Here is a 25,420-nt window from a genome sequence, read left to right on the forward strand (position 1 = left end):
TAACCTCTCTTTATTGGCCCGCTGAAGAGACACATGAAGAGCAGCATGTCTGTCTTTAGAAACATGTCCATTCAAAGCCAGATTGCTTTCACACTGCCACACACACACAGTCCTCATACAACTGCCACGTGTTGTTTTATTTTATTGCAACCATTTTTTTTCACTTAAATGGAAAGACAAATAAATGTGTAATCTATGTAAAGAATAAAAGTGCTTTAAATAGTTAATTATATAATTTCAATAAATACCTTTTTTTGATTCATTGTCGGAAAGGCCCTTTTGGAATGTTTTTTTTTTAAATACCTCCTAAATAAATGTATTTGAAAACAAAGAAATTACAATAGTCATCATCCATTCAAAAGCAGAGGAGCATTAAGATAAAATAACATAGTCACATAAATAAGTGTTTAAAAATGAAACATCGCTCTTAGACTACAGAGATCACGCTTTGCAATTACCTTTATAGCCTAGAGAACAACAGGACGAATAAAATAAAAAACGCCTCCACGTCCACCAATGATTGTCATGCTTAAATGGTTTAAAAAGAACACAAATGAGAAAATTCTGTACATTCATCACGTAAGGTAAGAAAGAATTGCCTGAAAACTGTTCTCCATCCATTTTGCGCATGCGGCTGAAACTCTCCAAGCAGTGTCACTTTCACACGCCGGTGGACCTCTTGGCGTGAAGCATTTCTATAAGCAGGTTGTTGCACGGCACTTCTCCGCACAGGTGCTTGTAGCACAGGAAGTCCTCGGCCTGCGTGCTGAGCGACCGGACCTCAGGCAGCCGCAGAATGAGCTGACTGAAGCGATCCAGACACTGAGGGTAAGAGTAGAGCGTGTACTCGAGCAGAGCGCTGTTCACCTGCTCCTGAACGCTCTCCACTAACTGCTGGTTCTCCAGGAGCTTCACATCTGCAGACAAGAAACAAATCATTACAGGCTACATTCACATCTATTGCTTAAAGCTGCAGTAGGTAACTTTTGTACAAATATATTTTTTACATATTTGTGAAACCTGTCATTATGTCCTATCCATATGTCCTGACAGTAGAATATTAGACAGATAATCTGTGAACAAATCAAGCTCCTCTGGCTCCTTCCAGTGTCCTATTGCCATTTGCAGAAACTCCATCGCTCTAGGTAAAAAACAACCAATCAGAGCTGCGGTCCGTAACGTTGTTTGTGTTCAAAATGTAGAAAAATGTATATAATAAGCGAGTACACCATGAATCCATTTTCCAAACCGTGTTTTTAGCTTGTCCTAAATCACTAGGGTGCAACTGTAATAAGTGTTTATATTTGGATTATTTAAGATTGCTTCGGGGGTACCGTGGCGGAGTAACCCAGTACCTTTGTGATTCTTCATAGACATAAACAGAGAGAAGTAGTTCCGGCTACGATGTTCTTCTGCAAGACGCAAGCAGTTCTGTTTATTAACCGCTAGAGCGTCAAAAGTTACCTACCGCAGCTTTAAGGCTGGGACACACCAAGCTGACTTCAAAGACTTCAGCAACGAACTGAACAGTGGTGACGGAACGAAGCCTCGTTTTTCTAAACTTCTGGTTACATACAAATGATTCGCAAACAATTCAAAGCTTTCTAAGCAGTGTTTTGACTGCTTAGACCGAGTGAAAAAAGTCAAATCTGACTCCAGTCAGCACAGAATTGTGACTAATGTTGATCTAAAGTGGTGTTAAAGTTGCATGAATTCAGATATGACTGTTCAGAATGAGCTTGCATTGCAAAACATCAGAATTGTATCTTATTTGATATCACATATGGAATTGTCCCAAACCACAAACTAAAAAAAAACAACATGTGGGTTGTGTTATGAAAAAAAACAAAACTGAGTCATATATGAGAGAATTAATCGCATTTGGACTGTCTGAATATAGCTATAGTCCCAGCAGAGAGGTGTGTGTGTGTGTGTGTGTGTGTGTGACAACAGCCTGACCCATTAATGGAGCACTTTAAAGCATTAGCAGAGCTCACCAGAAGAGCCATTCACACAGTAATTAAAATGTTGAATAATCTTTTCAAGACATTTGAAGGACACAAATTAGACAATAAAGCTTTTTCCATTTAGACCAAGAATGAAAAAAAAAATCAATGTGAGCGTGAGAGGAGATGACAAATTCTTTCGCTTTCAAAACCAGTTTTCTCCTTTCAGCTGTTTGTTTATTGTGCCTAATGAAACGGAAATTGGACATTTCTAGAAAAGGGTTTGTTTGCTAGGTACAAGTTAGAGTTAGATGTGCTGTATTTATTTAATACCTTTGGTGCTCACTATGTTTATTCAACTATATATTTTTAGACAGGGCTAGTTTTCATATGAGGTTTCTGTAAATAGAAGGTCAAATTAAACAAATGTTTGGTTTTAACACTTCGTTTAAATGCTTTTGAAGTATAATAACTTGTGAATTCTGCCGTTCAAACTAAAAATCATTTTTTGCTGTTGTTGTTAAATAAACTGTGACAAAAAAGGTTTTTTGCTACATTTTGTCCCTCTGTAGACTGTCATTGTGTCTCTGTGTGTACTTAAAAGTATGTAGAGCAGTGTGTGAATAGGATGCAGTCGTACTCACTGGGGTTGAAGAGGATGAGGAACTTCAGACAGGCCATCTCTCTTCTGTCCACCTGCAGCAGCTGCAGTCTCCTGGCCAGCTCCTGTCCTCTCTGCACCATACTGACCAGAGGAGGTCCCGCGTCAGACACCGTCGACAGATCCACCTGCAGCACACAGAACCTTCACTACACTCTCTCTAATTACATCTTCTGCTCCTCTACAAGCATTGAAGCTTCCACACGATAACGATGAGGGCTGGAAACACCTACCTCCTGTCCTGTAATGAGTAGCAGACTGTTGTCTCTCCCATGATGCACCTGTCTGCAGATATGATCGAGAAGCAGCAGCTCACTCCAGCAGTTATGCAGCAGTCGCATCTGATCCCCTACCTACATCAGGAGAAATGAAGAGTTATTACATGCTTACAGTACCAGGCCACAATACTGACTTAACGCATGATATTGTCATGTAAGAGGATAGTTCATTCAGTCTTTTTGTCCATAATCAGTGTTGTTAAATTCTATACTGAAAACTATGAGAATGTGTTTCGGTTAATTGAAACAAAGCTGAATAAACAAATGTTAGATGAAAAACCTAAAGGAAAATAAAATACAAAATGAAAAAATTTCAATGTTGCTCAAATAAGAACCTAAAAGAGCTAACTGAAATGAAGCATGTAAAGAAATGCAACAAAATTAGTAAGTAAAAACTCAACACACACACACACACACACACACACATATATATATATATATATATATATATATATATAGAGAGAGAGAGAGAGAGAGAGAGAGAGATATTTAACATTAAAGGGGTCTTACGATGTTGCTAAAAAGAACGTTATTTGGTGTAATGAAATGTGTTTATGCAGTTTAAGGTTAAAAAAACGTATTATTTTCCACATAGTTACTGTACATTATTGTTTCTCCTCTATGCCCATGTCTATACGACATGGCGATGGCGCCAACAACAATACTACAGCCAGAATAAAGGTTATGCCTTCTTTGTTTGCATGAAAATCTTGTCTGTGTTATGCAAGTCTTCAGACATAGTGATGTAGACATGTGGGGGCGTGTTTAAATGAGGTGTTTTAGTAGGGTGTGGATGAGTCTTAACTTTTACAAAGAATATCTCTTTGGATTTAAGACTTTTGTGTTTGCAACTTAGAGCTTGTAACACTCCAAAGAGAAAGGAAAAATTTAAATCACATCATAAGACCCCTTTAATAAATACTATAATAGCATATAAAAAAAATAAAAAAACAATGAATTGGGTCCAATGTTGCTTTTGGACCCCATTGACTCTCATGATATTCTGTTTCCCTTTACACACACAGGGGGCGGAGCCTCTTTTCACATTCAACTCCAACATCCAATAACAGTTTGCAACACAAAAAGGAACAAAGTGCAACGTTAAACACCTTGTTATCCACAACACAACAACATTTGGAACATGCTACAGTATGGACAAAAACAGTTGAACACAAAAGTGTTTCGAAAGTCAAAAGGGGTCCAAACCATCATTGGAAACCTTTGACTTTAATCGTATGGACAAAACAGAGATACTGTATGTTTCAAAAGATCTTCCTCTGAGTTCCACAGAAGAAAGTCATTCAGGTCTGGAATGACAGGAGGACTGTAAATAAAGTCGAGCGAATGCTTTGATTTAAGATCTGAGCTTGCCGTAATTGAGTGTATGTGAGAAAGCAAAAAGCTTCAGAGAAAGCTGTGAATAGGAAATCGATGACTGTTCAACGAAAAGCTAAAGATATTTCACACAAGATCTAAAAATACTAAATAATCATCATTTCAGAGCCTTGTTAGAATTTCTCCTCTCAATAAAAAGTCTCAAAAGGCCTAAACGACAATAAATGTGTCACATTCAGGCGGTTTTACTTAACTCAAAGAAAGTACACGGCACAAGCTGAAGCACGTCACCTCTGACTCTAAAACCCAACGAAATACAACCCTTGCATGCAAAGGAACAGCTAAACGGATAGAGACCATAAACTGAGGGAACGAGAGTCCTTGTGAGGAGCAGTTGTCGAGCACATATTGAATGCACTGTATTTATGAGCACCGAATGATGACCTCACAAACCTTCTCACCTGTCGTCCTTCATCAGTATCTCCATCTCCATCCCGCTCTAATCCTCTGCTCGTATACAGTAGGCTGTATTCTGAAGGCCACGTTGTGTCAGTATTCTGACAGTAAAGCTCTAATAGAAGCATAGCGCTACATATATCAACCATAGCCCAGACACAATCACTCAAACCGTGTATCCACATCTAATCAACAGCCTCGGAAACCTGACCTCTCTCGTGCTTGCGGACACAAAGAGTCAGACTTATTCACAAAACCTCCCTAGTACGCACACAAACACGCACCCTTTTCAGTCGAAATGCAAGTTTTCAACATCGCACGAAACCTTTCAGCAGTTGGGAACAATGTGGCTGCGATTCCTGCACTATTGCTGTACGGAATGTAATTAAGTGTTTCTGAAAGCGTTGTGTCTGCAGGAGTCAGTCGCTGGAATGTGTTTTCAAACTCAACACAATTCACGCTCGCGATCGCAGAATGCTAGTTGCCATGGCTGCAGAATGGAATGAACTGTTTGAAAGTTTGAAATTCTGTTTCGGAATCACAGCAACAAGGAATCGTTTGTGATTTGCAACACTCCCAGATGTGTATGTAGCAACTGAGTGTCCAAATTCGAGATTCCAAATTCACATCTGATGCCTTCTTGCCAAACGTCCTCTCAGGATATTAACATCCATCCAAAGCCTTTTGGAAACTTGACACGTATCATCAGCGATACCGCCACTAAAATCTAAACATGAAAACGTAATCTTACTTTTAAAGCTGCTATACAAACATGCTACAACAAAACATTAACAATATCTGAATGCCTTGGCGTCCCTAAATGTTATCTTTCAGTAAGATACGTGGTTTGGCGACAAAATAGCAGACTTTCTCGTATTAGACAAAACACTCCAGAATGATCATTTGGATGATCAGAGATGTGTCCACAAGCACACACACACACACAAACACACACACGCACACACACACACTTTGTCTTATCACAGACATGTACCTTTAGTTCCTTGAAGAAGACACAGCTTCTTGCCCACTCGACTATTGAGAATAATGTCTGATCCGCCATGACACACAACATGCTGAACGGCCGCAGTTTATCCAGTTTCCCCTTCCCGCTCTGCTCCTGATGAAGATACGCACAGATCTTCCCTCTCACCTGCAAGTATAAAGGTATAGAGCAACTAAGTCAAATTGATAAAATAAATGTATAAAAATGGTTGGACCCACTTTATATTAAGTGGCCTTAACTACTATGTAATTACATTTTAATTCATAATTTAGTACAATGTACTTATTGTGTACATACATGTTTTTACATTGTACTTATATCTAAAATATATTTAATTTCTGTAATTACATTTATAATTACACTGTTGACCCATACTTTACACCTTAACCCACCCTTAAACTTACCCATACCTCCAACCCTCTCCCTAACCTTACCCCTATCCCACCTCAATAGCAGCAAAAGTGTTTTACAATACAATATGAACACAATAAGTACATTGTACTTATTTTTTTATGTAAGTACATAGTAGTTAAGGCCACCTAATATAAAGTGGGACCAATGGTGTGTGAAATTAAATACCTTTGCACTGTTTTTAACTTAAATACTGCATCAACTGAAAAGCAGCATAAAACAGGTTTTTTATTTTAAATTTAGAGGCGAATACTGTTTAGTACCCTCAAAACACAAACTATTAAAGGAAAAGTGGTAACGCTTTACAATAAGATTCTATTAGCTCGCTAATTAAAGGGTTAGTTCACCTCAGAATTAATCTCACCTGAGGTCCCCCTGTAGAAAATCCAAGCATTTTTGTAAGATAAATATCCAGATTTCAAACTTAATAAACACTTTTTTCTCACTTCTGCTGACTGATGGACACGGAAGACAAAGAGGCGGATGTCGTAGTTCGTCAGTGCTGCGTGGTTAGTGACGAGCGCGGAGAGAACAAGACAAAACACTAGTCACGAATTAGAAGCACAAAATGAGGATTCGTAAAAAAAAAAAAAACGACTGAGGATTTCGAAATAAGCCAGGAGGAGACTTTGTTGAAACTTTGTTTCCTTTGCTCCTATATTTCCAATTACCCCCAATGAAAGACTTGGAAGAGCAAGGACAATATTTAATATAGCTTCGATTAGATTATTCTGAAAGAGGAAAGTCGCATACACCTATGCTTCGAGGTTGAGTAGAAGATGGACAAATTTTATTTTGGGGGTAAACTAACCCTTTACTGTAATAACTAACATCAACTATCGATCAATTTTGGTAATTGCTCATTGTTAGTTCATGTTAGTTCAGGTCCATTAAATATTCTTAACATATACAACTTTTGATTCTTGTATTTTTTATTTTTTTTGTCTTTTGTACTGTATTTTGTACTGTTGTATTAGTAAATGTTGAAATTAACTGATTAATAAATGCAAAGTATTTTTATTGTTAGTTCCTGTTAACTAATGAACAGTAGTTAACTAATGTTAATGAATGAATTCTTACTGTGAGGTGATAGAAAAATTTGATATTATTAAACAAAAAAATAAAACATGCATTTAATTAAAACATATAAAAATTACAATTTTACACTTGTCTTTGAAAGGTTTGAATTAAACCATGCACCCTTTTAAAATCCCAGAATTCGCCTCCCTTTAAAGGGATAGTTCAGCCAAAATTAAACACTGTGGCAAACTTTGCCTAACCTCGTGGTATTCCTCTTTTTTAATGTTTAAACTCATCTTTTGCAATCAAAAGAATGTCTTGGGTTAAATAAAGTAGATTCATTTTCCTTAACTAATTCATTTCTATCTCCAGACGATGAAACTCATACCTGCTCCTCATCTGGATCACAGCTGACCAGCTCGAGCACCAGCGGGGGCAAGCCAGGGTTCATGGGGCTGGTGTGTGGGGACGCAGGCATGCACCCGTCAGGGTACGGGTAGCCTAATGAGGAGTCTGGTGAACTGGAGTATGTGTCTGGGTATTCAGCTTTAATGGATCTGCTCTGTAATGAGGGAGCAGTGTATTGGTACTGAGCCGGGAATGAGCCATAGCTCTGCAGCGCAACTCCCAGGGCCGGGGGGCAGAGAGGGGGGCAGTCGTACTCCGGAGAGGACAGAGGAGGGTGGAGACCTGAGACGGATCCAGGAAGTGGGTACTCAGTCTGGGTGCTGGACAAGAGGGATGGCTTGACCTCTATTTTAAAGCCGCTAGCTCTGATTAAAGCTCTCTTCTGCTGTTTCAGGGCACGGTCCCGCTTATACATGGGGCCAAACTTGTTTCTTCCCCCTCTCATTCGATCTGCACGGACAGCTGGGAGGAAAGAGAATGAGAGTGTTAAAGTATGCATATCAAACGTATCAAATATTATTTACATTTTGCAGATGTGCTGTTTGTCTAATGAAATTGGCGATGTAAGTCTATTTTAGGAGCACGGTGGATAAAAAGCCAAATAAAGCAAGGAATGCCTGGCACGGTTTCGCTCAAGTAACTCAGGGCAACAGCAAATGGATATATCTCTTCAAATGGACATTTTCCGGCCTGGTTTTTGTGAACTCTCAACATGAATCCGCGAGTCTTATCAGCGCGTGAGGAATGTGTCACAGGCGCGCGCGGAAACAGGTGCTTCTCTGCACTCGGCCTGGGAATCGCGCGCACAGAGAGCAAAGATATTTCCATCCCAGAAACTTTCAAATAAATAAGTTAATCAATTATTAGTAGTTTAAAACTGATTTGGAAGAAAATAAGCTTGGGAATTGTTCATAAATGGCTATGAAACATTTAAAAATATTTTTTTTACATTTATTAACTGGTATAGGTACTGTGTCGAGTTCCCCAATGAATCAAAACACATGTTTTTTTTTACTTTTAAGTAAATTAAGGCTATTTTAAATCATGACATAAATCATGATAATGAAATATAAGAATAAATGTCTTTAATTACAATCGATGTTTGGTCTGGAGTTAAAATATAACATAAACACATATAATAAATGATTTAATGTCATATCATAAGCATTGTAATTTTGATTTGGCTCCTTTCCATGTTTTCTACTGAGCTCGGCTCACCCTCGAGTCTCATGCCGACGCTGAGGCACTTCTGGAAGCGACAGAAGGGGCATCTCTTCCTCTGGGTTTTGTCAATGCCACAGTCCTGGTTCTGCGTGCATGTGTATCTCTTGTTATTTTGAACTGTCCTCTTGAAAAAACCCTGTCATGGTAATTGGTGTAATCCAAATTTTAACTTTTATCATGTGTGCATTTGCTACGTGCTTAAAAGTACAGGACAACCTGTGCTGAAGACCTCAGCTGAACTTTAGACTTAGAAGACTGTTATACATATATGGAAACAAGGGAAGCTAGAATTAGCGATTTCTATGAAGGGATTGTATTTTCAAAACTGCATGACGCAGAGGTGATTAGATCTTATCTCGCCCGCTATTTGGAGCTATTAACTCCCTTTGTGGGTTTCTAATCAGAGAAGAACGAGACGGTTGACCTTTTGGGTAAGGTAGTTAGACTTTGGACAATCAAGCTGCTGATCTGCGGAAATAGGGAACCGAAATTACCTTGCAAGAGCTTAATGTATTTTCAGAGAAGATGACTAATGTTTTAATAGCTGTCTGAGACGTGACTGCATAGATGTGCCATTAGTTTGGTGCAGACTTGCAGGCTATAAGAGGAGAACTCACCTCTCTTCTTTATTCTTCTTCTTCTTCTCCTCCTCTCTCTCTTTCACTCAGACTGAGTTCAGCCTAGACCCTTCTAGCTGGACTTAGTCTTTTCTCACCTTTTTTCTTCCTATATTCCGGGGCTCACTTGAACTCTTTGATCATCTTACAGGTTTTTATTCATATCAGATACATTGTCTTTATTGTTGCTATTTTGAAATGCAGGTATTTTATATGCTTGTTGTATACTTTGTATTATTATTATTTTTAACATCTTGATTACTTTTGAATATTATAATGCATTTTGTATTACTTTTAATTGGGCAACATCCATCATACATGGATTGCTTTTAAAACTATATTAATTTTGGGATTTGTATTTTCTATATTTGGAGCTGATTTTAATACTTACTAATCTGTTTGCCAGTTATGAGTTGTATTCTCATTTCCTATATTCTTTGAATAAATTTGCATACTAAAATACCACCCCACCGTCTGACCAGGATTGAAGTCTCTAATTTTTTGCATCAGTTTTTGGAGGCACCCGCTGGAGATCGTTGAAGTTTTCATTTCATTAAGTTTTGATGCAACGCAAGACAAAATAAAGAGAGGTGAGTAGCTCATCTTTTTCTCTTTATGGGCTTCTGTGGTGTTGCCTGCCGGGTCTAGGAGATATATCCGCAGACCCACCTCGTTCATATTCTTGACTGCAGCAAGAGAACGAGCCTGGGTCATAGCCGGTGGTTTAACCGTAGACGGTGGTTTAACCGTATTTGAAAAATCAGCGCGCGCTGGGGGACGAGACGGCGATCCGCGGCATTAAATGTGTTGTTCACTATTGAGGGTTACTGGTAGTGTGGATAAATATCTGCGCTTTACATCCTGCGGGGTTACCGGGGGTGTATTGCGAGCACTTTTGGGTTAAACCGAAAGGGCAACAGTATTTTGAGACACGCGCTGTGAGGGTTTACTTACAGCGTGCTGGTCGGGTCTGAATGCCGTCTCTTGTTTTTGGGTATAGTCTCTGGGATTAGACTTGGCAGTTTACGACACAAACAGAACCCCACCTTGCGACTAAATTTAGATCAATAAATTGTCAGACGGTGCATTAAGTAAAAATAAGTAGAAATTAAGTAAAAATAAGTAGAAATTAAGTAAAAAAATAAGTAGAAATGAAATAAAAATAAGTAAAGATAAATAAAATAAGTAAAGATAAGTAACAAATAAGTTAAGGTAAATAAAGAATTAATTTTAATTAAGTGTATCTGAATTGAATAAACCTTTTCCTTGTTGGATTTGTCAGCACATGAGATAATGGCACTTGTTCAAATAAAAGAAACTCCAAATGAATATGTGATGTAGAAGAAATAAGACAGAAAATGGTTAAAGATGGATTTAGAGAGATTTCGGTTCCACGCAGACAGAGTGAATGGGTGTTGACCCCTTAACGGCCACTCACGTTTTTGAAGATAGACTTGAATTTGCATAATACAAACCTAAAATTTTACAATTCATGACTGAAAATATTTTGTAACATGATTTTGATGTGCCATTTACATGGTAATGCAATGTCTGATTTTAAAATGGGATTTAAAGGATGAATTTTGATTATTTTATGTTTTCGAGTGATATGACTTCTGATGATTTATAAAATGTGATAGAGAAAAAGGCAACGAGGAAGTCTTCTTTTGTAATGTAGATTTCTGAGGGTGTACTCTTGTCATAAATTAATTTTATTACTTTCCCTACATAATCTTTTAACAAGAATATTGGTAAAATATATGTTTGAGAGTCTTGGACTTTTCCAATGGTATATAGTTTGTCAGGATTGGATTTGATTTGATTGTGGTGTGGTGTAGTCGGCGCAGGCGTCCCGTATTCGGGACGGGGTGACAGTTAACAGGTTGAAGGAAATTACTGATCACAAAGAACAGAAGAAATAGGCACGTGTTTTATGTTGTTTATAGATAAGGAAAGTCAAAGGGCTTTTGACAGACAGAAATGGTAGAATTGTACAGGTTTATAATTTAGCGCAAGCAGCTAGAGAGGCTATAAGATATGTGGGATTTATTAAAAATCTTGTGACAAAGGAGCCGAGAGCCGATGTAGGCAAAGCTCCTAAGATTGATGACATTTATAACTGGCAGAAATGTAACAGATTTCTGAGAATTGTGAGTATAGTTTGTTATTTCTCCTGGCAGTTTGGAAGAAGCTGAGGCTGAGTGGGGCAAATATGTGAAATTATATTCAAGGTTACCATGCTATAAGCAGGTGGCCAAGTGGGGGTCTATCGAACTATTGGTGTGCGTGATTTACCTAGCATTGTAAACACGCTGCCAATTATGAAATCTAACTGTACTAATTACAACTGCAAATGATTTTGCTACTTAATTTAACGAATTGCGTATTGAAGTACAGCATGTGATTGGATCAGGAATCCAAATTTTTTTTGTAATGTAACATTGATCAGACAGGGCACTAACGAGCCCTTTGTTAAATATACTGAGCATTTCACATGAGCTTTGAAAGAGTTTGTTGCTACAAAAGAAGCTGTTGATTTGAAATCTCATATACTGTTACACATTGCACACGTGGGGAACCAGAGCTCAAGATATTGTTGACCAAACGAAAAGAGATGATGATGCGATTGGATCGCCCTCTGTCTCTGTAATTACCTGTTATAATTGTCAGGAAACAGGCCACTACGTAAATAGGTGCCCTGAGCGAGATGGAGAGCGAGGGTTTTAAAAATGTTTAAAAAGGTTCCTCTTTTCAGCAACAGCGACGGCTACCAAAGTAGCCCCCCCCCCTTCGGCTTCGCTCTGAAAATAGAGGTGATGCAGAGAAAAGGAAGTCGACATGCAGGCACAGCTGAAGCTGCTGATGCCACAGGCTGACCAAAGCACTTGAGATCAGGATAGCTACATATTTATTTAGCTACTCCAATTTACATTTTACAAATAAACACATGACTCTTCGAGGATTATCTGATGGCAGTCTTTTCACACAGTCTCAATTATTTCCCTTAATAATTTATTCACTCAAGTAAACCCTTTTGGGTGCAATTCTGGGTTGGAGAAAGTCAAGTTGGCACTGTATTGGGAAGGAATTATATTGGAGAAATTAGAAGCAGATATTTTATTAACCAAATCAAATAGTTAGTCAAATTTTGCCAGGTCCCATTCCAGTCGTCAGAAAAATTGAACTCCTAAATTTAACATTGGAGCTGTTACAGCAAATGAGAAAGAGTCTACTGACTCTCCAATGATACAATATTTTTCTGAGAAATTTTCAGATTTGTGGTCAACTTCTAAACTTGATGTTGGTCTTTGCAGAATTAAACCTCTGAATGTTTCAGGTCCTGCACCTCCTCCAGTATCCCAGTATCCTCTTCGGAGAAAAAGAGAGAGCGGCACAGGCAATTGTGACCCCGCTCGAGACAGGGATTGTGGTAAGATGTGCCTCTCAATGTGATTCACATGTGGCCTGTAAGAAAGCCAGACGATAACTATAGGCTTACTATAAATTACACCGCATTGAATGCTGTGACCACCAAAGCAACCCCATTGTTGCCCATCAGTCAACCATTTTAAAAAAAAAAATCGTGCGCGCCGTCCGTTATAATTCAATATTGTGATGAAATTTTTCTTACATCTCCAAATAAGGTGCAGCATCTGAGTGTACTCACTCTCTTGTTGAGAGCACTTCAAGAGGCTGGCTTCCTCCTGAACATACGGGAAGTACAGCTGTTTCAACCATTATTACATTTTTTGGTCAGAGTGTTGGTCGTGAGGGAGAAAGACCTTTTCCAGATCGGGTCATAACAATTACAAAGTTAAAGAAGCCAACCACAGTTACTGGTTTAAGATCATTAATGGGGCTATTTAATTTTAATCGGGTTTATATTCCTGATTTTTCTGATTTGGCTGAACCTCTAACAGAGGCTCTTAAGGGAGGCCTTCCGGGTGCTTCCCCTCTAGAGTGGACAGCAGACATGGCTGAGTCTTTCACTCTTCTCCTGTGTTAAATGACTAAAACCGCTCCACATTTGGACCCATGTAGGCCTGAATGCTTACAACTGCGTGCTGGGACAGCATAAAGGTGACAAAAGTTTTGGAACTGTTGGATATTATTCAATTGTGATTCCTTCTTCTATGAAAAGACAAATGCCGTGTTTGATGGCGCTGGACTGTGCAGAATGGGCACTGAAGGTCACTGAGCACATCGTCGGCTGCAATCAGACTATTTTACATACCCCACATCGCTTTTTACGTTTGCTACCTGAAACAAAGGTGAAATCGATCTCAAATCAGCGACCTGCTAAGTGGGAAACTGCTCTAATGAGTCCTCAGCTTACTGTTGTTACAGATAACCGGACGAACCCTGCCTCCCTGATGGAGAACGAAGGGAGTGCACATGACTGTGCTGTGGTGGTTATTTGTGACAGAGGACATTTCGTCAGAAATTAGACATTTGCAAATGTCATGGACATGTTCGTGGATGGCAGCAGCTTTTATGAGGGGGAAACACGCTACACAGGTTGGGCGGTAGTAGAGGGGAGGATGGGCGAAGTCTTGGCTGAAGGGTCGCTACGGGGAGGAAGTGCCCAGATCGCTGAACTGCATGCTTTGAAAGCTGCTTTAAATTTTACACTTAAATTAACTGCAAGCGAAAATAGCTCCATTTATGTGAATATTTTTACTGACAGCGGCTACAGTTATCATGTAGTGCGGAGTTATGGCCCTGTCTGGAAACGTCGCAGTTATCTGACCACCGCCGGTATGCCAATAAGTCATCAAACCAGTATTAAAGAAATTCTTGAAACATGCAAGAACATTTCACCTAACAGTGTTGCGGTTTGCAAGGTTACAGGTCACAGTACTTTCAATGATTGGTGGGCAAAAGGAAACTCGCTAGCTGATAAGGCTGTGAGAGAGGCGGCCAGGGGTGCATCACTTGGAGAGGTAACTGCAATTTTCCCTGTTCATCCAAATTGTGCAGGATCAGAAACTTTATCTAAATTGTACACAAATGAAGATAATGAAATATGTCAAAAAGGTTAGGAGCTATTTTAACTGAAGAAGGAATTTATGCTCTAAATGAAAAGGGTGTTCCGCCTAGCAGATATTAATTGATCTATACCACAGGATTGCACACCAAGGGGTTCATAAAACTAATACTGTTACAACAAACATGGTTTTGACCAGAGATGTTACGAACTGTGAGGGACAGACTGTCCAGATATATCCATCATTTACAAACAAAGCCACGATTATGAAGAGGTATGATATCAATAAGCCACAGTCCTCGCCCGCGAGGACCTTTTACACATTGACAGGTAGATTTTATTTTTGTACCCTCTGATCATGGGTACACATTATGCGCATTTAAGGATGCCCGTTCAGTGCCCTAAGCGTCCAAATTGCGGGAGACTTAAAGGCTGCTGCATTTAATTTAACGGCTAAAATCCTGTACAAGTGGGGGACAAAGTAATGGTTCAGAAATAGGGAATTTAGGTCCAATGTCTCCCAGGTATGAAGGTCCTTGCTCAGTGTTGCTGACTACTCCAACTTTTCTCTCTACTCATTGAAATCGAGCCAGGCTTGACTCGATGGAAGCATCTTGCACAAGTGAAGCCCCTGTTGCAGCTTGCTTATACTAACAATATCTCTCAATGCACAATAGATTTTCTTTTTATAGACTAAGGGTACCCTTTCCAAAATTAAGGTTGTAATCAAGGTTTGTTTTTAACCTCTGTGAGGTGACTGAGGGTCTGACTTATGTCAGGAGTGTAAGAATTGATTGGTTCAATTATCGATTATTTATCTAGTGATTGTTCACTTGCTTCCAGAGAATCAAAATTAACCAAAATTCACCATATCTGTTCCTTAGGTTGTTGATGATACCGTTTTCACCGTGAATTTGTCCAACAGGTGTAAGCTCTATCAGACGAATTGCTGCTAAGGACGAACAATGATTAATGATTAATTGTTTACTTCTCTCCAGGTTTCCAATGCTGAGTTCCCCTGGATCTAATGTATTTATTTGTTTATAAAATGATGAAATGAAACTGAAAACCATAATGTTTACATGTAACAATTGTGATTAATGTTGTTTTATCTGTCTTGTTGTGTCCTTGTTCGTGTGTGTGTGTGAATGCTATATGTAATGTTTGTCGCTTCGCTTTGGCATTATATGTTTGTGTGTGTGTGTGTTTGTGTTTGTGTTCTTTTTGTTTCCACATATTTCTGTTCCTACTACTCTAAAACTAAACAGGTATGAGTGCATGCTGATACGGAATCTATCCTGCGTACATTTACCACACGACTGGTTCTAAGGGTGACCCTTTTGGTGTGACTTCTGCAACAGTGCAGCTCATCGACGATTCGGGAGTGGTTGCTGTGCTCGTAGCTGGACATCAGTGTTTGATCCCAAGAACTGGACGCATCGTCATCACATCGCACGCTAACTCTACATCATCTGAGAGACTTGTGCTTTAATCTACCAGCTGATATATAGATTTACAAATCCCTACATCAAGATGCCTCACAAGATTATTGATCAAAACGATTCTTTTACTCCTATTGCTATCAGCAATGATGGTGAAATGTATGAATTAGAGGTGAAGGGTAAGGAAAGATACGAGATGTTGAAAAAGATCAACGAAAGTTTGGAAATTTGCGACATGATACCCCAATCTGATAAGGACAAATATCTTAAGAAGCTACCCATCAAGAAGAGAAAGTATGATGATAAGTTTAGAGATGGAAAGAAGGGTATGCTGTAGTAAGTCCTCGACCCAGCAAAAGTCCGGGTGAGGTCAGGGGTCGGATGCTTTTAGTGCTCCTCGTCTGATCAGCTTGGTGAAGAATTCCTGTCAACTTTAACGCGGCTGGGGTTAAAGAGGTATCTACAGTCTACCTGAAAAGATTCATTCACTTTTATATTTCCTTTATGCTTACACGATTAAGTGCTTATCTGAAATGTTTTACTTACTCATTTTTCTGCATATGTATTTGTTACCTTTGACTATTATGTATCTTATTTTCAAGGGAAAGGATTTTGGGTGCGAGTCTTTTTGTCAAGACTCGAGTGGGGGACTGGTGTAATCCAAATTTTAACTTTTATCATGTGTGCATTTGCTACGTGCTTAAAAGTACAGGACAACCTGTGCTGAAGACCTCAGCTGAACTTTAGACTTAGAAGACTGTTATACATATATGGAAACAAGGGAAGCTAGAATTAGCGATTTCTATGAAGGGATTGTATTTTCAAAACTGCATGACGCAGAGGTGATTAGATCTTATCTCGCCCGCTATTTGGAGCTATTAACTCCCTTTGTGGGTTTCTAATCAGAGAAGAACGAGACGGTTGACCTTTTGGGTAAGGTAGTTAGACTTTGGACAATCAAGCTGCTGATCTGCGGAAATAGGGAACCGAAATTACCTTGCAAGAGCTTAATGTATTTTCAGAGAAGATGACTAATGTTTTAATAGCTGTCTGAGACGTGACTGCATAGATGTGCCATTAGTTTGGTGCAGACTTGCAGGCTATAAGAGGAGAACTCACCTCTCTTCTTTATTCTTCTTCTTCTTCTCCTCCTCTCTCTCTTTCACTCAGACTGAGTTCAGCCTAGACCCTTCTAGCTGGACTTAGTCTTTTCTCACCTTTTTTCTTCCTATATTCCGGGGCTCACTTGAACTCTTTGATCATCTTACAGGTTTTTATTCATATCAGATACATTGTCTTTATTGTTGCTATTTTGAAATGCAGGTATTTTATATGCTTGTTGTATACTTTGTATTATTATTATTTTTAACATCTTGATTACTTTTGAATATTATAATGCATTTTGTATTACTTTTAATTGGGCAACATCCATCATACATGGATTGCTTTTAAAACTATATTAATTTTGGGATTTGTATTTTCTATATTTGGAGCTGATTTTAATACTTACTAATCTGTTTGCCAGTTATGAGTTGTATTCTCATTTCCTATATTCTTTGAATAAATTTGCATACTAAAATACCACCCCACCGTCTGACCAGGATTGAAGTCTCTAATTTTTTGCATCAGTAATACAAATAATAAGGAGTATATTCTGACAGGCTCTGTCAGCTGTTTAAAAACAACAGGAGTACGGCCTGTAATCACACTGGACTGTTCTAAATGAACAGACCAGAGTCTACAGCCAGATGTAGTATATATTTGCATACATGATGAACCAAAAAGTACATTTTATTAAAGACTGCTATGTAGTAATATATATGTAGTAATTCATTGCATTAGCTACATTAAAATGATACAATCATGGACTTCACTGTTCATAAACTCTTTGGTTATGATTATTAGGCAAGTGCAGCATGCTGAGTTAATAACAAAAGAGAAACTGGATTGTACCTTACAGCTTTCGCAGGTAAGAAGGCCGTAATGATATCCGGACACCTTATCTCCACACACCGGACACAACTCCTCCAGCTCCTCATCTGCTGTGAAGTCCATCACCCTCACAGATGCGTCTGTGACTGAGGCAACAAATCAGGTGCTTGAGATGCCATGATCAGATGATCATATATATATATATATATATATATATATACATAACATCATTTTGTTTTCATTTTTGTAATTATTATTGAACAATAAAATAAGAGTATAATGTTATAATGAGCTAAACATCACGAGACAGCTTTATCACATAAAGTAAAGCATGCACTATAAGATACCTTAGCTTATTCCCGAACAGTTGTCAAAAAATAAAACACCAACTGTGTAAAAGTGTCAAATATCAGACAAAAATGAGAAACTAATGCTAGAGATCTAGAGCTCTCGATGCATCCGCTTTGTTGTGTATCTGGACACGCAGAGGAAAGGATGGATTTGATTATAGTGACTCTTGTCATCCTCCTATATGGATGTGACCACCCACCCACCGACCGCCTGACTCCCACGCCCACTTCACCACACACACACACACACACACACACACACACTGCCACACACACAGCCACACACACACTGTTTTTTTTTACTCAGAGTTTTCATACTAAAAGGATTAAGCAGCGAGTTATCAAAAGGTTAAGGTAAATCTATACTTTATTGCCCCTGTGGGAAATGTGTCTTAGGCTCAAAAATACAACCACCACATCTCATTAAAAAAATAACAGTAAGAAGAGAAAGGGAAAATAATAATAATCCTGAAAAACATAACCTAACACAATTTTATTTAAAATCTTAATTGCAGAAGGAATAAACAAGTTCTTAAACCGATTTAATCTACATCTTGGAATTCTTCATCTCCTATACCTGATGGCAGCATTACAAACTCACAGTTCAAGAAATGTGTTGCATCATGCAGAATCTTATCTGCTTCCTTCAGTTTAGACTTTTCATATAGAGTCTGGAGATTAAGAGGTTCTATCCTGCCCATGATTTTCAATGCTGTTTCGAGGAGTCTTCCAAGCCTGGATTTGAGCTGTGCTGTCAAATTACCGTACCAAAGATGTATTCCATATATGATCACATTCTCTAGTACAGCTTGATAAAAACAACACCATAATCATGCTACTGACACGATAAAGTCTGAGCCTTGTCAAAAAATACATCCTTCGTTGAAGCCTAGTGCACAAACTGTCAACATGAACACACCATGTAAGAGAACAATCAAGATAAACAGCAAGGTGTTTATATGAGGACACCTGTGTGACTGGAACATTATGAAGGGCTATGTTCACCAACTGACTTCGGATCGAATACCATCTCAGTTTTTTCACATTCACAATTAGGTGGTGGGCACTACTCTGTAAACTGACTGATTTCAGAGTGGTAAGAAAAAAATGCATTCATCTTTATATAATAATCTAAGGATAGCTGTGTCCTAAATTACACAATGTAAATATTATTAGTTTTGCTCACACAGTTTTCTGTGTATAATGTGAAGAGAACTGGGGAGCTCACACACCCCTGAGGTACTCCTGTGTCAGAGATCATCTTATAGACCTTAAACTGTTGTGTTCTACCCGTTAAGAAAAAAAAGAAAAAAACATTTTATAATATAAGGATTTACATCCATGTGTTTCAGTTCCTCCAATAATAAATACAGTTGCTCAGCAGGGTTAAAAGCTGAGCTAAAATCAATAAAATGAAGAGGTTCATATGCCTTTGACTCCTCCAGATGTTTAGAAACTAATTGGATAGTATTCCCTACTGCATCTTCCGCCCTCCTGCCCTGTTTATAAGCATGGACCCAGTTTTGAGGATACTTCACTTTTCTGAATAGACACAATGTATTTCTCAAAGCTACCCCACACCGTTCTGCCGCACAAGTTTACAAAAGTCGTGCGGAAATCCCATCAGCCCCTGTAGATTTATTTCACATAGGAATTCAATTGTAACTCAAATAACAATATTTATTATTTAATTGTCTTTATTAGTTACAATTATAAGTTGTATTAGTTATAATTCACTGATGAATGAATTGACATTTACGATGAATACTTGTCATTCTCATGTGGAAATTTAACTACGGACTATAGTTAAATTGTTTAATTAATTCAGGTGGTGGAATTAATCGTCATTTACGTTTTATTTTTCGAATTAGTTTTCTTGATGTTTTGGGGTAACTACTGATAGGCTACATAAAAAAGCCCCTGTTGCATGCATTTAAATAACTAATGTAATATATTTAAACAAGGACTATATTTAATTATCAAACTGAGGCAAAAATAGAATAAAAAATAAAATAAAAAATCTGCGCTCGATAAAAGTATTGAAAAGCTTGAAGAAATGGTAAACAGATTTTAATGGAAGAGATCAATTGAAGATAGTTCCTTTTGATAACTGACAATATCAGTTTAAGATTTATTTAACCACAATTTAGCCTCCACTTACCTGTAATGCATAAATTTTATATCCCATGTTTAACTACAAATATTTAAATAAACGAATAAAAGGAAACACATGCATTATAGGCGGAATTCAAGCTAATTCACATACAGAGCTGTCTTTGGCTAATATTTTTAAATAATGCATTCTCATTAGGGACGCGTATTTGCGCTGCTTATATATATATATATATATATATATATATATATATATATATATATATATATATATATATATATATATATATATATATATAGCCTAGATTATCAGCCTAGAAAATTGTTTGCACTTCACAGCGTGAGAACTGAAACTTAAAATGTTTGTTAAGGAGGACCGATGTTCCAACAGCTTTAGAATGATTGTTTCATAGAGACTCACCATTGATCTGCGCGTCCAGCACGTGAGCCGCTTCAAACTGCGTCTTTATCATTCAGCTCCAGTGATGGACCGCGGTCCGTCCAGTCCTTCAGAAACTTCAAGAGCGAATCTAACAGGTCTGAGGTCTTCCTCGGTGTCTGAGCGTCTTCCTCTGCGCTGGATCAGAGTATTGGAGAGGTCTTCATTGGATAGCGCGCGCTCATGTGACAGCTCTCACGAAAATGATGCGCGCCAGACGTTACAGCCACAGCACTTTATTATAAGAGCCGCAAAAAAAAAAAAAAAAAAAAAAAAACCTTTCCTATAAACTAAAAAAAAAAGGAGGCATGTCATTCACACAGTTAGGATTGGTACATTAATAAGTATCCTGCAATAATGCAAAAACAAAAGTGTTTACATTTTATTATTCTATAGGCTATATATAGGCTAGATATATATTCTTTTTCTCGCTTCGTCGTTTTAAAATAAGTATTATTATCATATTGTATTTGCTTATAATGATTTCATATATTAGCTGATGTAGGCTAATTATGATGGCATCTCGTATTCAAGTCAGAGTTGTCCTCTTTTAGAATCACCAAGACTTAAAAGTCGCAAAAAGTAGGGGTCAATGACGTGACAAAGTCTGAATTTATTAATTATTCAAAAAATACATGAATAAATGCTGATTATTTTTCTTCCGTCCGGGTTAAGGCCTATTAAAAATAAATACAATGTAATTAATATTAAAATACTATTAATAAACATATTTATAAAAAATATAAAACAGAGGTCCATTTTGTTATCGTTAGATTTATTTACGTAGGCTATTCATTGTGAAAAGGCACGCTTTTAAAGGTGAAACTGAGCAAATTGTAAAAACTTAATGTGACTCAAAGTACGATTTACCTTGAAAACTTCTTTGAAAATAACGATTGTGTAAAAAATGAAAGTAAATATTTCTGTAGGTCTACTTTCTTCCCCCAAGTGGTTACACCTTTTGACATCGGAGTCATTAATTCCAGTGTATGCACGAAATCCATTGAATGCGTTTATTAGCTGATGTAGGTTAACTATTTATGATGACATCTCGTATTCAAGCCAAGGTTGTCCTCTTTAAGATACACCTAGACTTAAAACAGTTAGTAGCCTATAGCCTTCTTTCTCTAAGATTCACAAAAAGCGGGGGTCAATGACCTGACCGAGTCTGAATTCATTCATTATTTAAGAATACAATAAAAGAAAAAAAAAAAAAATTCTGCTACTTCAAGTGGCGCTCATTATTATTATTTTTTTTCGGGAGTATTAATAGAAATAAATAAAATTGTATTAATATTAAAATATTGTTAATATATATAAGAAAACAATAAAAAGAGGTCCATTTTGTTATCGTTAAATTTATTTATGTAGCTAGCTATTCATTGCGAAAAGGCACGCTTTTTTAAGATGAAATGGAGCAAACTTTAAAAACTTCATGTGACTCAACAGTACGATTTACCTTGAGAACTTCTTTGAAAATAACGAATGTGTAAAAAAATGAAAGGAAAATATTACAGTAGGGCCTCGTGGTAACACCACTTGACATCGGAGTCATTAATTCCAGTTTGCACGAAATCCAATGAATGCGTTTCAAAACCCAACTTGATTACAAAGACGGCATTTCTATGAACTCGCGGACGCTTTGAAAAGGATTTGTCAAATATTTCTCTACTTACCATCTCAGAAGTCCTTTATGTGTCAGAGACCCATAATATCCATGACCTATAGTGCACAAAAGTAATTGCTCTCAGAAGAATATGAGAGGAGGACGCAAAAGCCTCTAAAGTTCTGTCTGAATGTTCTTCTAAAAGCAGCATTTGATCAGATTCAAATCTGTGCAGTTATTCAGTATTTAATGGCAATAAAAATGAACTGTTTATTGCCATTAAACTGAAATCACGGAACCTATGAGCCTGATAAAAAAAAAAAAAAAAAAAAAAAAAAAAAAAAAAAGATCATTTTAGACAGAACTTCAGAGGATTTTGGTTCTGAAGTCTTCATGTAGGCCTAATCTTCCATGCAACTTTACAAAAGCAGGCGTATTATTTTATTACACGTGTATATTCATGATGCAAAATAAAATTAAGCTTACTTTGATTTATATTTAACATCAAGGCTGACTGAATGGAGTGGGTCAACTGAAGAAGATAGTCAAAACTAGTCTAAATAGTGAAGTGGCCGTCGCTTCATGCATTTAAACGCATTTGACAGTGTGACAGACAGTGTATCAGTTAGCGCTGTCAAGGTTAGCGCTGTTGTGTCGGGCTGCTGTGCTGCTCGCTCTGCTCTGTTCTTGATACGAAGAGCCTCACCGAGATGCTTTGACTCCCGAGAGACTATTTTTGCTTGGCGAGCATTCCTCCGTCTTCTGCTTAAACATCAATGTCTGATAGTTAAGAGCGAAGGGATATGGTAACCCTTGTGAAAAAGAAGTGCGCTTAATTGCATGAATGTGGTACTTCAGGCTACTTCACATCTTAAAAGTATTTTTTTTTAAAGAATTATTAGTTTTATGATTTTGATTAAATAAAAGGCCAATGACGTGTACTTAAAGAGAGCACGCTCTCATGTCTAGTTGTCTAATGTCTAATTACACGTTATAAGTCCTACTTTATAATAAAATCAGTTTTAAATAATTGTTTAATTCATCTTTTTTTCGCGCTTTAAAGAAGTAGGCGACTTCTTATTTAACATAGGCTACTAATTCACAAAAAAAAAAAACTAAATAAATACGTAGCCTACACACATAAGTACTTTTAAAGAATTGTATTGATATATTATTACTCTTTTAAAAGTATGCTAAAGTGTGAGTGTTTCAGTGTTAACAAGGGAACATTTTCAGACAACTTTCATTTATAACAACATATAAAGGTGCAATGCATCACACGTCACACTTTAAAGGTGCTGTAGGGAACTTTTGTAAAAAATTTTTTTTTACATATTTATTAAACCTGTCATTATGTCCTGACAGTAGAATATTAGACAGATAATCTGTGAAAAAAATCAAGCTCCTCTGGCTCCTTCCAGTGGTCCTATTGCCATTTGCAGAAACTCCATCGCTCCTGGTAAAAAAATAACCAATTAGAGCTGCGGTCCGTAACGTTGTTTGTGTTCAAAATGTAGAAAAATGTATATAAAAAGCAAGTACACCATGAATCCATTTTCCAAACCGTGTTTTTAGCTTGTCCTGAATAGGGTACACCTATAATAAGTCTTTATATTCGGACTATTTAAGATTGCTTCGGGGTACCGCGGCGGAGTAACCCAGTACCTTTGTGATTCTTCATAGACATAAACAGAGAGAAGTAGTTCCGGCTACAATATTCTTCCGCAAGACGCAAGCAGTTCTGTTTATTAACCGCTAGAGCGTCAAAAGTTCCCTACAGCAGCTTTAATATCTGAATATAACTGCATATAAAAATTAGTTTAATCCGCCAAGGAGCCCAGTTTATTTGATTAGATTATCAGTTCTGCTCAAATTCACACAGGTATAGTTCATCACATTAGCTGTCAACAAATTCAACCAACATTTGACAAACCACAATACGTTTGTCTTCATTTAAAACAGTAGGCTACATTTATTGTTTTAGCATTTTGAGCTCTAACACAGGTCTGCTTATATTTCTTTTAGCTATATGAAACAGTTACAGTGATATTTTAATAAAATAAAATTACATTCATACATTTTTTTAATGTGAGTTAAGTTTCCAAATATACCTATTAGGGGCGACTATATTATTTTATATAGTTCACAGGAATTTTTCTAAACCCCCTGTCATGTAATTGCCCTTTTTTCTTGAGAATACTGTATAATATCTTGTATTAATAACACTTGTATATGTTTAGTGTTCCTGTGGCTCAATAGAGCCTTGCGAAGGTTGGGGGTTCGATTCCCCGGGAACACATGATAGGTAAAAATTGTAAGCCTGAATGCACTGTAAGTCGCTTTGGATAAAAGCGTCTGCTAAATGCTCAAATTTAATTTTAATTTAATTTAATTTATCAGCCCATAACAGGAGGGTGCGTAGTGAATGTGCTTGAAGTTTCTTTTTTTTATTTTTTATTATGTACATACCTTTTTATAAAAACAATAAGGCAAGTCTGTGCAATTGTATGAATTTAGGCCTAGTTACAGTCTTTGAGCTTTGTATATACTCAAAGTGTAACACAGCCTCTCACACCTTGAAAAAAAACATTAAATAATCAACTTTTTTATATACTGAAAATGCAACATACACACATATTGCTATTATGAAGAGTGTGCTCATTTCAAACTTCCTCCATTCGACTGTCACAACTTCAATCTTAAAATGCTGCACACGTCACCCTTTGTCCAAAAATGTCCTCAACAAATAGTTCACAACAAGCAGAGATGTTCTGGAAAGAGGTCGGGGTATTCTTGAGAAATGTCTTGCCCTTGAAGGGTTTCTAAAACTACACCATGCTTTTTTTTCCCCCCATTGGTGCCCATTTGAGAGATTTACTTTGTCCATAAACAACAATGCCTTGTACACGTTTTGACAGTCACAAGGCCGATTCCATAGGCAGCCTTGGACACTTTCGGTATAAATATATTTACTGAAGCAGTAGGGCATTCTATCTTGACAGGATGTTCATTTAAGGCACACACACGTCTCAATATAGAAACGCTCCGCGTCAGACGTACTGTAATGCTGCTTTAAGAGCAATATCAGATTCTGTTTACAATGTTAACACTTCAAACACCTCATCTGTTCTAATTGCCTATAAATTGTTTAATTTTTGGAGATATCGATGTAATAATTAACATATTTAAG

At 37.5% G+C, this 25,420-nt stretch overlaps 1 protein-coding gene and 1 long non-coding RNA gene across 3 annotated transcripts; one reads left to right on the forward strand and one right to left on the reverse strand.

Moving 5' to 3' along the window:
* Window positions 1-118: 118 nt before the first annotated feature.
* Window positions 119-20,839, reverse strand: LOC128018314 (nuclear receptor subfamily 5 group A member 2-like). 2 transcript variants are annotated; one of them, XM_052603763.1, is made up of 8 exons: window positions 20,607-20,839; window positions 17,745-17,869; window positions 8,740-8,881; window positions 7,502-7,983; window positions 5,671-5,829; window positions 2,841-2,960; window positions 2,591-2,735; window positions 119-917 (listed from the first exon to the last, which is right to left on the reverse strand). In XM_052603763.1, exons 1-8 carry the CDS (start codon window positions 20,656-20,658, stop codon window positions 661-663), a joined length of 1,482 nt encoding a protein of 493 aa, XP_052459723.1. In that variant the 5' UTR covers window positions 20,659-20,839; the 3' UTR covers window positions 119-660. The 2 variants fall into 2 exon arrangements, with proteins under 2 accessions (XP_052459723.1, XP_052459724.1); XM_052603764.1 differs by lacking the exon at window positions 20,607-20,839 and adding an exon at window positions 18,071-18,234.
* Window positions 8,897-15,907, forward strand: LOC128018315 (uncharacterized). Its single transcript, XR_008184806.1, has 2 exons — window positions 8,897-9,952; window positions 15,618-15,907. It is a non-coding gene; the product is annotated as an uncharacterized LOC128018315 (long non-coding RNA).
* Window positions 20,840-25,420: the final 4,581 nt, after the last annotated feature.

The sequence above is a fragment of the Carassius gibelio genome, chromosome A8, assembly GCF_023724105.1.
Source record: "Carassius gibelio isolate Cgi1373 ecotype wild population from Czech Republic chromosome A8, carGib1.2-hapl.c, whole genome shotgun sequence".
Classification (NCBI taxonomy): domain Eukaryota; kingdom Metazoa; phylum Chordata; class Actinopteri; order Cypriniformes; family Cyprinidae; genus Carassius; species Carassius gibelio.

Excerpts from the sequence above, each read along its gene's own strand:
- LOC128018314 (XM_052603763.1), bottom strand. The coding sequence starts at position 20,658 with ATGATAAAGACGCAGTTTGAAGCGGCTCACGTGCTGGACGCGCAGATC. Across the intron at positions 8,882-17,744 it reads TTACCTGCGAAAGCTGTAAG|GGTTTTTTCAAGAGGACAGT; the intron begins GTACAATCCAGT and ends TTACCATGACAG. Across the intron at positions 918-2,590 it reads CCTCATCCTCTTCAACCCCA|ATGTGAAGCTCCTGGAGAAC; the intron begins GTGAGTACGACT and ends TCTTGTCTGCAG.